This window comes from Eschrichtius robustus, chromosome 3 (assembly GCF_028021215.1).
Source record: "Eschrichtius robustus isolate mEscRob2 chromosome 3, mEscRob2.pri, whole genome shotgun sequence".
Lineage (NCBI taxonomy): Eukaryota > Metazoa > Chordata > Mammalia > Artiodactyla > Eschrichtiidae > Eschrichtius > Eschrichtius robustus.
Genome location: NC_090826.1, coordinates 143,651,417 through 143,665,647, shown reverse-complemented (window position 1 = coordinate 143,665,647; position 14,231 = coordinate 143,651,417). Strand labels below are relative to the sequence as shown.

The 14,231-nt window shown below is 38.8% G+C and overlaps 1 protein-coding gene across 1 annotated transcript in view; it reads left to right on the top strand.

The window, feature by feature from the left end:
• NIBAN1 (niban apoptosis regulator 1) overlaps positions 1 to 14,231 on the top strand; it is a 159,749-nt gene that overhangs the window by 59,097 nt on the left and 86,421 nt on the right. The window contains exons 2-3 of the mRNA XM_068541397.1: positions 8,234 to 8,364; positions 12,455 to 12,586. Coding sequence (XP_068397498.1) covers positions 8,234 to 8,364; positions 12,455 to 12,586 — 263 coding nt within the window. The remainder of the gene's footprint in view (positions 1 to 8,233; positions 8,365 to 12,454; positions 12,587 to 14,231) is intronic.

Genomic DNA, 14,231 nt, shown 5'->3' with positions numbered 1-14,231 from the left:
TGTGACCACCTAGAGGGGTGGGATAGGGAGGATGGGAGGGAGGGAGACACAAGAGGGAAGAGGTATGGGGACATATGTATATGTATAACTGATTCATTTTGTTGGAAAGCAGAAACTGACACACCATTGTAAAGCAATTATACTCCAATAAAGATGTTAAAAAAAAAAAAGGATAGTGTGCCAAAGGCCTAGTTAACCCTCTTCTCATGTGTGAATTTGCCTCAGTTTTCAGGAAACAGCCACTTTGTTAAAAGGAACCTATTTTTTTTTTTTAATTTCTGTATTTTTCTCCTTCATAGTAACAATAGAAATGTAACATCTGAAAAATGTGATTTTTTGTTTTTTGTAATATCATAGGAAAAACCAAAGGTGAAATGTGAAGTAAATAAAACTGGATACAAAATGTAATAATCTCAACTATTTAAAAAATAATTGAAAAAAGATAAGAAGGATATATAGCAAAAATAGTGCTTGGATTTTTTGTGTCTTGCTGTACTTATGAGCTACATTTCTAAAAGTGATTGAAACAGCATAGAACCTGAATATTTTGGAGAAGAGTTTTTAATATACCATAGTTGTTTTGACCCTGGGAATAATGGAGGAACTAGGAATAATCCACTAGAAACAGTATCTTTCAAGGAAGAAAACTATTGATAAAGTGTAGAATTGAGATAAACTACTGAAGGACTGGAATATTGACAAACAACCTTCTAGAATGAGAAAATATACAAATCTGTCAGGTTCTTCGGACTTTATATAAGTTTTACCTAGGCCCTGATATATTTCCCATGTCTACGAACTGGTCAAGAAAAACAAACAAACCAAGAAAAGCTTTTGTTTGTAAATAATTCCCCACCTATAATTTCAGGGACAAAATTCATCTAAAAGCTTAAACGGAGTTAACCTGTGAGAGTCAGATTTTTGTTTTTAAATAAAAGAATTGTGCTATGAGAGTGCATAGTTTTAATAATAAATAGTCAAGCTGAGAACTGGACCTTTCTCCTTTCTTGGGGTACTAGCATGGGTTTCATGATTGTAATGCACTGTAATTTGCTTTACTCTTAAATATTTACTTAGCCATTCTTTCATTCATTCAACAAATATTTGCTGAGTACATAAATACACTATACCCCTGGAGGAGAGATAAGCTATATTTAAACAGCTGTAGCAAAAGTGGTGCAGTTTTGGGAGAATAGGAAAGAAGGTGTTTCCAGCTGGGGAGAGCCAAAAAAGGCTTCTTCTTGGGTTGGGATTGCCACCTGGGCTTGAAGGGAGGGAGAAGTCATGGCCATGTACAGGGGACGAGGAGGGTTAGTCTGAGTAGAGAGGTGGGAAATAAAAGATAGTTGGAGCCAGATCACAGGGCCTTTGTTGCCAGGCTAAGTGGTTACTTTTCTAGGCAATGGGGAACGTTGAAGGTTTTTACAAAGGAATTAACGTGATCTTGCAACAACATGTCAAATGAAACTTGTCAGGCCGGGATGCAGAGGATTATGGCTCTACGACTATGAGGTGTGTCTCTTAAGGCTTTCAAAAGAGTTTCCTGGGAGCATTAATGGCAAGACTTGGTTCTGAAGGCCAGTTCCCCAGTCTAACATCTGGGCCTTGATAACTCGTGTCAGCTTTCTCTTGAGTGGAACCATGGTGGCCAGTTAGGATTCAGCCTTTCCTGTTCTGCTCCATCAGCTCTGGACTCACTCTGGCCACTTCCTAGAATCTGCCTTTGCAACACAGACCAAGCTTTGTCTTTCTCCCATAATCCTCCAGGATTTATGTATCGGCAGTGGCACTGCCCCCTCCCACTCTGGCTTTGACTTTTTTGTTCCTCTTTTAGAACTGAGAGCTAAAAGGTTTTACTGGTTTGTTTGCTATGTTTTGTTTTGCATTTTTGCTCCCGCTGTGATTCTGAGATAGGGCAGATTAAGAGACTTTTACAATGTTGTTTCAAGATAATAAAGACTTGATTGGAGGCATGGGGGTTGGGATGGGGAAAAGGAGATGGATTCAAGAAATTCTGTGGAAGTAGAAGTGACAATACCTGATGACTGAATATGGGAGCAAGGGAAAAGGAATCAAATAATAGTGCTGAGTTTTGGAGTCTGTATGAATTCAAATGGTTTTAAAAGGTCCAGAAGATACTTTTCTTACTTTTACAAAGTTGAACTGAAGCTAAGGGTTGTGGACAGACCTGTCACGGAGGCTTCTTTTAACTTTAGTGATGATCACCCTGAAGGGTGTTGAGAGCAGGCTGGTCAAGTAAATGGTAGCAGCACCGCACCCAGCCTAGTATGCTGCAATAATTGAGTAGGATTAGAAGAAATATGCCTGTGCCAAAAACGCTGGTGTAAGAAAATGCAGAAGAAGCCCTTTGTGGCTCTAGTCTTTATATTATTGAGTAACTTCCTTTTAGAGAGAGACCTGGCACTGTGTTTTACAAACAATTTAAGAAAGGGAATGTGATACTAAATAGTGGCAATTCAATACTCAAGCATCTTGAAAACTGTGGAAACAAGCTGGTTTAAGCTGAAGTTATTTTGTGTGGTGCCTGTGGGCTGATCCACTTATTTGAATGCTCTCATGGTGGAATATTAAATAATAGTAATAATACTCAAAATTTATTGAGTAACTAAAGTGTCTGACACTGCTACAGGTACTTTTTAACCTGTAGAGTATCCCATTGAATCTTCACAAAATGCTATGAAAATGGGTGTCTTATAATCCGCATTTTACAGGTGACAAAATTAAGGCTCAGACATTTTTCACAGAACTAGAACAGATAATCCTAAAATTCATATGAAACCATAAAAGGCCTGGAATCGCCAAAGCAATCCTGAAAAAAAAGACCAAAGCAGGAGGCATAACCCTCCCAAACTTCAGACAATACTACAAAACTGTAGTAATCAAAACAGCGTAGTACTGGCACAAAAACAGACATATAGATCAATGGAACAGAATAGAGAGCCCAGAAATAAACCCACACACCTATGGTCAATTATTCTTTGACAAAGGAGGCAAGAATATACAATGGAGAAAAGACCGTCTCCTCAGCAAGTGGTGTTGGGAAAATTGGACAGCCACATTTAAATCAGTGAAGTTAGAACACACCCTCTCCTCACTATAAACAAATATAAACTAAAAATGGCTTAGAGACTTAAACATAAGACATGACACCATAAAACTCCTAGAAGAGAACATAGACAAAACATTCCCTGACATAAATAGTACCAATGTTTTCTTAGGTCAGTCTCCAAAGGCAATAGATAAAAACAAAAATAAACAAATGGGACCTAATCAAACTTACAAGCTTTTGCACAGCAAAGGAAACCATAAACAAAACAAAAAGACAACCTACAGAATGGGAGAAAATATTTGCAAATGATGCAACTGACAAGGGATTAATTTCCAAAATATACAAACAGCTCATACAACTCAACAACAAAAAAACAAAGCAATCCTATCCAAAAATGGGCAGAAGATCTAAATAGACATTTCTCCAAAGAAGACATACAGATGGCCAATAGGCACATGAAAAGATGCTCAACACCACTAATTATTAGAGAAATGCAATCAAAACTGCAATGAGGTATCACCTCACACCAGTCAGAATGGCCATCATCAAAAAGTCTACAATTAACAAATGCTGGAGAAGGTGTGGAGAAAAGGGGACCCTCTACACTGTTGGTGGGAATGTAACTTGGTGCAGCCACTGTGGAAAACAGTGTGGAGGCTCCTCAGAAAACTAACAATGGAATTACCATATGATCCAGCAATCCCACTCCTGGGCATATATCTGGACAAAACTATAATTGAGAAAGATGCATGCACCCTTATGTTCATAGCAGCACTATTCACAATAGCCAAGACATGGAAACAACCTAAATGTCCATTGACAGATGAATGAATAAAGAAGATGTGGTACATATAGACAGTGGACTATTACTCTGCCATAAAAAAGAATGAAATAATGCCATTTGCAGCAACAGCAACATGGATGCAACTAGAGATTATCATACTAAGTGAAATAAGTCAGACAGAGAAAGACAAATACCATAGATATCACTTACATGTGGAATCTAAAATATGGCACAAATGAACTTATCTGTGAAACAGAAAGAGAATCACAGACATAGAGAACAGGCTGGTGGTTGCCAACGGGGAAGGGATTGGGGGAGGGATGGAGTGGGAGGATGGGGTTAGCAGATGTAGGCTTTTATATGTGGAATGGATAAGCAGCAAGTTCCTACTGTATGGCACAGAGAACTATGTTCAATCTCTTATGATAAACCATAATGGAAAATATAAAAAAAAGAATGTATATATATATGTATAACTGAATCACTTTGCTGTACAGCAGTAATTAACACAACACTGTAAATCAACTATACCTCAGTATAAAAAAATTGAGGCTGGGAGAGAGGAGCTCAATGTAACAAAGCTACTAACTCGCTTTTCTCTTTGACTCATTAAGGCTAATGTTTGATTTAGTTGGTTTTAATTCAGGTTGCACTGAGGGCCGCTTACATGCTGGTAAGCATTCCTAAACATCTGTGAAAATGTAGGTTATGTTTGTCTTGAGCTTGCAGTGAGTAGGACAGCTGTTCTGTATGCAGCAGGGCAGGATGGCCCCAGTTAATGAGTTACAATAGACAACTTGCTTTTGGCTTCTCCTTGATTCCTCAGTTTAGTTTAAGGACCTTCCCTGGGTGGTTGGCTTGGGTGCTTCACCATCAATTTAATTACTAGGGATTACCAAAAACTTTCTGTGTGCCAAATGCAGTGCTGAGCACTTTTATTTTACTGTGTTGCTTCATGTGATTATGACAACACTATGAGATTGCTACTCTTTTTTTTTAATTGAAGTATAGTTGATTTACAATATTGTGTTAGTTTCAGGTGTACAGCAAAGTGATTCAGTATTTTTGCAGATTATATTCCATTATAGGTTATTATAAGATAATGGGTATAATTCCCTCTTCTGCATAGTATGTCCTTGTTGCTTATCTATTGTATATATAGTAGTTTGTATCTGTTAATACCATACCCCTAATTTGTCCTTCCCCCTTCCCTCTCCCCTTTGGTAACCACAAGTTTGTTTTCTATATCTGTGAGTCTTTCTGTTTTGCATATACATTCATCTGTATTACTTTTTAGATTCCACATATAAGTGATATCATACAGTATTTGTCAATCTGACATTTCACTAAGAATAATACTCTCTAGTTCCAACCACGTTGCTGCTAATGGCAGTATTTCTTTCTTTTTTATGATTGAGTAATATCCATGAGATTGCTACTCTTGTTGGCTTGATTTTATATGAGGGAAAGTAACTGGTGTGAAGTCCCACTACTAGTAAGTAGCAGAGATGGGACTCTTTAGAGTCAGCCCATGTCTGTCTGACTCCAGAGTCCATCCTCCTAACTACAGTGGTATTTTGCCCCAACACCAGGCTTTTCTCAAATTGTCAAGATCCCTACACTGGGCATTCCTTTATTTGAGTTTAGATTAGCTTGATCTAAAATCTAGATACATTTTGGGAATCGCTTTAGGTTCTTTTCCTCCTAGGACTTGTGATGTTGTTAGCTGTTTTATTTACATTTTGAACCAGTCTTTAGGTTAATTCCCCTAGGAAGCTGTAACCTCTTTTTTATGAGTGCTCCCTGGTGGATGCTGTGCTGACAGTATATGCAGATATTCAAATCACAGAAACATTTTTCTCATACATTGGGAGGGAGTGGTGGCATTGCAGCATCTCAGTAGAAGCAGGGCATCCTTGAGGGGGCTTGGTGATGTGGCAGGATGTCAGGTTTCAAGGCTTTGTAGAGCTCATCATAAAATGACATCCACCTCCTTTTATTTAAATCCAATTGCTTGCAAGAGTGCCAAAATTAATCAGAAATTAACCGGCTGCTCTCCTGCTAGACTAAACAGTGGTTACTTGGATCTAAAGGGCCAATTTTGTTAATCATTTATATGTTTCAGTGAGGTGAGACTCATTCTCATTGTGGGGATTCTCAAAGATGTCCCACGCCTATACAAGAAAATTATAGACAAGTATATAGAATTTTATTCCTTATGCACTGTATAAAAGCTAAGAAAAAATAACCAATTAGACACATAAAGCCTGAGTATATTAAAGTATTATGCAAATACTGATTAATAGTAATACCATAAACTCACAAAGCAAGCAAAAGTATACCTGATTCAAATTATAGGAACTTTTATTTGCATCTCTACAGAACCTATTATTAGTGGGTATCAAAGCACCTTACAAGTAATAATTATTAAAGCTCATAAATACAACCAGAAAATGTCATTTTATTGAGGGAATAAGCAAGAATTCCCCTTTACCTCATATGTATTATGAGATCTAAATGCCTGAACTAAAGAAGGATTTTCCTTATAGAGAGAGTATTTATACACTGTGGGTGTTTGGGGCAATGATTCCATAGGCATAGAAGTTGGCAGCTATGGATTCAAGTTTCTCATATTGAGTATCTTGATCTATGTGGTTAGAACCCTTCACCTATTTTTGAAATTTTACATGTGTAATAGCTCTAAACAGCTATAAATAAATATAAGTATAAAATATAACATACAGAGCTATAAGTAGCTATGTACGTTATATTTTAATATTTCTCTGTTGACTATAATATCAAATTTGAAAACAAAAATTATGCCAAATTCACATGAGAGTATTTTAAAATATTTTGGAATGTTATATCAGGTTTATTTTTTCTCAAACTAATATCTTATTCCAAGGACTAATAGCTTGTAAGCACAGTCAGTGTGACCTGTATATATTTGTATACTCTGTGGCAAGTCCTTGAAATGTTGTGAGGATTTCTCATCTGCTTCAGAATGCTGCTTTGCCCTTTCTCCCCTATTTCTCCTTCTCCTTTCCTGCCTTTGCAATTTCCCTACTTTCTGAAGTTAAGCATAGGTTGGAAAAGCTCAAGAGTATTCTGGTGCCTGACTCTCCCTCTCCCTCCATCTCGAGTCCTCAAGCTCCTCCCACATGATTATTCCTCAGATTTATTTTCTTCTGGTGCTAAGAGGTCATATTGTAGTTGCTGGTCACAGTTGTGAGGCAGCTGTACTTCCATGGTTATATTTCACTGTCACGTAGATTCCAGGAAAAGTGTGGACTAGTGAGCATCTTCCTTTACAGTTAGGATGCTGGAGCCTAGAGAGAATGAGTGACAACTGAGGTCATACAGCTGGTTCACTTCTCTGTCTTCTAGAATTGGGACCAGAATTTAGGTCTCGAGACTCTTTATCCAAAGTTTTTACCTCTACCCCATGGTAGTTATATCATTCTTTGAATCATAAAAAATTTTAGGGACTTCCCTGGTGGCGCAGTGGTTAAGAATCCCCCTGCCAATGCAGGGGACACAGGTTCGAACCCTGGTCCGGGAAGATCCCACATGCTGTGGAGCAACTAAGCCCATGCGCCACAACTACTTAGCCTGTGCCCTAGAGCTCGCAAGCCACAACTACTGAGCCCACGTGCCACAACTACTGAAGCTCACGTGCCTAGAGCCCATGCTCCGCAACAATGGAAGCCACCGCAATGAGAAGCCCACACACCGCAACGAAGAGTAGCCCCAACTCGCCACAACTAGAGAAAGCCCGCATGCAGCAACAAAGACCCAACCCAGCCAAAAGATATATAAATAAATAAAATAAAATAAAAAAATTTTTAAACCAGAAGCATAGGAGCAGAACTAGAAGAAACAGTTTGTTGATTTTATCCAGGGCTGTGGATCAGCAGGGCTAGAAGTGGAGCCTCAGGATCTGAAGACAAACGGAGTGACGTGTGTGCAGAGTTGAAATGGTGAACCCTGGGGTTATTGTTGCATTGCTGTGTAGGAGAAGTTGAATGACTGGAGGTAGAAGATAATGAAGAGCAAGTTGAAGTGGAGAACAGGGTGAGGTAGAATGGTGGTTGTAGAAGAACTAGGAGGATGGTTGAGTTTATGGTCATGGCAATGGGTTGTTAATGTAAAATGAAGAAAGTTGGTTACTGGATAGATGGTCCTTAAGGACTTCCAAGTCTCTCAGGATGATGCCAGAGGGGAAGGAAGTCATGGCAGCAGGTATCAAAGTTCTCAGGGCCTGTGGGCTAATAACGAATCCCTAGGAAGCAGAGGGGTTGGGGAGCCTAGAGGGGTATATATAGAATTATGGAGACAGATGCTACATTTCTAAATTCTTAATTTTCATATTTTTCCAGGGAAAACTGAGGCTGCTATCAAAAACTTCAGTCCCTACTATAGTCGCCAGTACTCTGTGGCTTTCTGCAATTATGTACGCAGTGAAGTAGAACAGCAAAGAGATTTAACATCACAATTTTTGAAGACCAAGGTAACCCATGGAATTTGGTTTCCATATTTCTCCCACTGAAGAATGGTTTATAACTCATAATATTTCTGATATAAACAATAATTTGAATGACAGTTTAAAAAATCTGTTCTCTAATCATTTCATGCTCAAAAAACTATTTGCCTGGAAGTTAGAGCATATGATTTCTTGTTGATGGTGTAATCCACATAAAAAGAAAACTAGCATGATTTCAGTTTTACTATGTTTTTCCCACATTGATGCTTTGACATCAGAAATCTGACTTGCTGTGGTGAAGTACAGTAAAAAAAAAAGTCATAATTTCAGTGCCTCATACTATGGGTGTTTTTATTTTGGTCATTGATCAAATGTGATTTTATCTTCTAAACCTGTAACTTATTCTGTCTCCTTTGCTCCATTATAATAATTATCCACAACCTAAACAAATATTTATTGACACTATGTGCCAGGCCCTAGTCTAAGAACTTGAGAACAGGACAAATTCCCTGCTTTCCTGTTAATATTCAAATAGAAGACAGACAATAAACAAATACACAAATGAATATCAGGTAATAAGAAATGCTACAAAGTAAAATAAAGCAGGAGTCTTATTTCAGAGAAGGTGGTCAGTGAAGCCTTCTGTGGAGATGACATCTGAGCAGAAACTAGAGTGAAATAAGAGAGTAGGCTGTGTGAATATCTGTGGGAAGAGTGTTCCAGGCACATGGAACAGAAGTGCAAAGACCTTGCAGCAGTCAGAAGCATAGCAGGAAGGCTAGTGTGCTGAGAGCCATATAAGCAACGGAGGAGAGCTGAAAAAGGAACGCAGAGTGACAAATAGGGACCAGATCATCTAGGCCCATAGACCACAATAAAGGTTTTTAAGTGTGATGGGAAGTTATTGGAGGGTATTGAATACAGAGTGACTTATAATTTTAAGTGATCTTTCTGGCCTTCCTATAGAGAATAGACTATGGGGAGGGACATGAGAAGAAACTGGAAACTGGCAAGGAAGACACTGTAGCAGTCCAAGAGAAGGATGATGGCCAATTGGACTAGGGTGGTAGTGGAAACAGTTGTGAGAAGAGTCCAAGTCAGAGCTGACAGAACTTGTTGATGGGTTGGGTATGAGATAATAGAAGAAGAGAGAAATCAGTGATGACTTGGCTTTTAGCTTGAGCAAATAAGCAGATGGACTTGTCTTTTACTCAGAAGAGTCAGAGGTGGATGGGAATCATTTCACTTTTGGCCACGTTATGTTTAAGATACTTATTTCACATACACCCATGGAAATACTGACTAGGTAGTTGAATGCTCTGATTTGGAGCTCAGTGGAGAGGTTGAGGCTAGGGAACAGAAATTTGGGAGTTCTTAGCTCATAACTGGTATTAAAGTCATGGGACATAATCAAGGGAAAGTGTAAACAGAGAAAAGGAGAGCTTCCATGACCAAGTCCTGGCCCCTCCAACATTTGGAGATCAGAAAAAGGAGAAAGATTCAGCAAGATGGACTGAGAAAAAAATAGCCTGTGGAGTAGGACAAAAAAAAATCAGGAAAGTACAATGTGCCAGAGTCAAATAAAGAAGGGGTTTCAAGAAAGAGGGAGTGATAAATAGGTCAGATATTGCTGAAAGTTGACCAATAGATTTAGCAGCATGGCTTTGTAGGGATAACTGATTGTCATCCCCATAAAGCAATGATTGACAAAATTTTGGGAGTTTGATAAAAATGCAAATTCTGGCCTGTACCCCCAGAGATTCTGATATAGTATCAGTATAGTATAGTATATAGTATATAAGTCTAGGGTGAGGCTGCATTTTTTTTGACAAATATTGTATGACTCCTGTTACATGAATTTCCCAGAGTAGTCAAATTCATATAGACAAAAAGTAGAATGGTAGTAACAAGGGAGTGGGGGTGAGGGAAATAGAGAGTTATTATTTAATTGGCATAGAATTTCAGTTTGTGGTGATAAAAAGTTCTGGAGATAGATAGTGGTGATGGTTGCACAACAATGTGAATATAATTAATGCCACTGAACTGTACACTTAAAAATGGTTAAAACGGTAAACCTTATGCCATGTGTATTTATTTTACCACAATAAAAAATAACATAAGGAAAAAAGAATACAATACTTAGGGATTAACTTAACCATGTAGATGAAAGAATTGTACACTGAAAACAAAATGTTGCTGAAAGAAATTAAACACATAAATAAATGGAAAAGCATCCTGTGTTCATGTGTATTTTACCACAATAAAAAATACTCAATACAATGAAGGACTTAAATTAATAAGATTAAACCGATCAGGATACAGTAATATATGGTGTGGTAAAAAGACAACACCAAAATCTCACTGGCTTGAAAACAGTAGTTTGTTTTTCCCCCATATTACATGCCCTGCGTGTCCACTGCTTAGATTGCAGAGGGCTGCTCTGCTCCACAGGGTCCTCACTCAGGGACACAGTTTGACCAAGTCTCCACTATCTGGATGGTTGGTGAGGCGGCATTTTAACAAGCGTATCAGTTGATCTAAGTGGCCCAGGTGTGGGCTTCCCTGATGGCGCAGTGGTTAAGAATCCGCCTGCCAATGCAGGGGACACGGGTTCGAGCCCTGGTCCGGGAAGATCCCACATGCCGCGGAGCAACTAAGCCCATGAGCCACAACTACTGAGCCTGCACTCTAGAGCCCATGAGCCACAACTACTGATGCCTGCGCACCTAGAGCCCGTGCACTGCAGTGAGAAGCCCACACACTGCAACGAAGGGTAGTCCCCGCTCACCCCCCCCCACCACCGCTCGCCGCAACTAGAGAAAGCCTGTGCACAGCAATGAAGACCCAATGCAGCCATAAATAAGTAAATAAATAAATAAATAAAAACACTAAAAATAAATAAATAAATAAAAGAGAAAAAGTGGCCCAGGTTTAAGAAATGCTCTACGTAAGAACTATAAAGTTCAGCTTATATATGGTTGCAGTCTCATTTTAAGAGGAGAGTGAGGTCCTCTTTTACGTGTTAATGAGTCCATATAGGAGAGTGCCTCATTATCTGCCTCAATATTAAGCCCTGGAATTTATAAGGCTATTTATTTCAACCCTTAGCAGATTCTTAAAAAGATTAGCATATCACTCTTCTCTGTATGGTTCATGTAAATTTTGCTTGAAAGGGGAGGCATGAGTTTCTAAAGGGACTATGGTTTTTTTTTGATTGAAGTATAGTTGGTTTACAATATTGTGTTAAAGGCACTATAGTGTTTGAATAACATCAATGTAAAGTCAGTGACTCGTGAAAGACAGGAGGCCCATTCCTATATTTTGAGATAATACATGAGGCAGGATGGGAATTCCCCCTTACACGGTTAGCCCAATAGAAGACCTAACTAGGTATCTAATGGAGACTTCCCTACAGCACAAATAATAGAACAGAGAAATCAGTGATGACTTGGCTTTTAGCCGGGGTTATGAACGAGAAATCCCTAGACCTTTAAGTGGAAGAGGTAGAATGAAGGTTTGCTGGCTTGCCTGCTTGTTCTTTAACTAGAGAGTAAACAAAGTCTCCTTGAAGAGCACAAAGGTGGGTTAAGTGTTTTTAGCCTTGGCCCCCAGAGCTTTGGGTCTGGGGAAACCACTGAACACTGACTCTTGAGGCAGCCCCTGAAGGTTGACAAAGAGGGGAGCAGCCTGTTAACTCCCCTGTTTTTTCAGGAATTAACCCTGAGGTATATTCAGGGTGTTGGGATAGATGTCCACAACTTACAGCTAACTGGCTCACTCCCTCTCTTCCACAGAGTTTACCAAGGATTTATTAAGTGTCACAGGTATGCAAGGCATAACCTTGCTACTATAATCCCTTCTAGCATATGCTTCTGTTGTTGTAGCATAATGAAGGGAATGCAAATCACAAAAATATCAATAAGACCAATATTTGCATTTGGTCAGGAGAGGTAGGAAAGGGAAATGTGGAGGGAGGTGAGGGGAAGCAACAATTTCCCCAGGATCTCAGCACAAGATAGTTTCTGAAAATATTCCTTGAAATACCGTGAATAGACTTAGTGGTAGCATGATATGCTATCTTTTGTTGTGACAGTTAATTGCATTCATCTTCTTTAAGCCACCATTGGAGCCTGGAACTGTTTTGTATGAAGCAGAGCTATCACAGTTTGCTGAGGACATAAAGAAATGGAAGGAGAGATATATTGTGGTTAAAAATGACTTTGCTGTGGAAAGCTATGAGAACAAAGAGGTAAGACATTTCCTTGTTACCACTGATTCTTGCCGTTTTCTTAAATGTTGGCTAGGTTGACTGGCAAGCTCTCTCCTTTGAGACTGACTGATTCAGTGAGCACTAACAGATTCAGGTATTCATTTCAGTTAACAGATATTTATTGTGGGTTATAGTAGGTTCTAGGTATATCACTGTAGATTAGACAGATGCTTGCAGTCTAGTGGGCAACGTAGACTTCGAACAAGTAATTGCAAGTGAGTGTGAAGATAGAAGGTTATACTGAGTGGCCAGTGTGGGAGCCTTTCCTATGATCATTGGGCCTCGAGGTCTGTCTTAGTCACCTCCCTCATATCTCTCCCTCTCTGCTCTGTGTCTCCATGTCTTCCCACTCTTAAGCCTCCTCTGTGGCAGAGGAATTATTTGTTAAGATTGTGATTGGATTTGCATGGGTTCCTAAAAATTCAGAACTTTTCACATACTATATTTCACTTATACGTATGAATTTTTTTCACTAGCTTTTTCCTGGTTATCTCATTTTTTCCCTTGTCTGTAAAATGTGGAGAGATGAGATAGCATATGTACAGTGCCTAGCACCTGAGAGGACCTTAGTTTTTATTGGTTCCCATTTCTTTCCCCATCAAGGGAGATAATGTGGTATAAATGAAAGAACATTGGGCAGAGAATTTGGAAAACTAAAGTTGAGGTCAGGCCTCCATTAAACTAGAGTGTGAGGCTGAATGATCCCACTGACTCCTTCCAGATCTCATACTGTACACATATTCAGTCTACATAGATTCTCAAGCTCCGTTTGAAATGAATAGTTACTATTTATGGGTTAAAGTTAGTAACATATTTAAAACTCTGCACTCTTCACTCTAAGTTCAAAACTAGTCAGGACATCCTCTGCAGATACTCTGAGTAATTACCCCTGATGCTAAACCTTTAGGAAGAGGCTTCAGGCTGACAGATAATGTGTCTCCTTCCAATTTTTGATGGAAAATAGAAATAAAATATAATACAAACTTATTATACCACCTACCAGGCAGTACTCAAGTGCTTTCTTGGGTAGTCTTATTCTTTCCAACATTTGTTAAGCCAATATCTTCTCTGCTGTATCTATTTTAGGATTTTAGTCAACATTTGATTTGCTCTCTGAAGCAGATGATCAGTACAGTACAAATAATGATAATAATAACAAATCACTTTAGATTTCATACGTCCCGTTATACTGTCCTCTCAGGGAAGCTTGAGAAGAGGCAGTATAACCTAATGGTTAATATTATGCACTTTGAATCACACCTTTACCAGTTACCAGATATGTGTCCTTGCATAAGTTATAAATCTCCTTGAGCCTCAGTTTTCTCATCTGTAAAATGGTGAGCATGATTTCTTCATCACAATGTTGTTGTGAGAATTAAAGACATGAATGCATTGAAGCCCTTAGCATATGGCCAAATGCTGGCAGAGCCCAATATAGAGCAGTTGTCAGTATGACAACTAACTAATGTGGAGGAAACACTCATAGAACTCACTCTTGTATTTATTAAGGTTTTCACCATATTTGGCACTAACGGAAGTTTCATTTTGAATCAAATTTTTGTGTTTTTTTTCCCCTTTTCATTTTTTTACGCTTGCTCCCTCAACTTGCAATTTATGGACTATA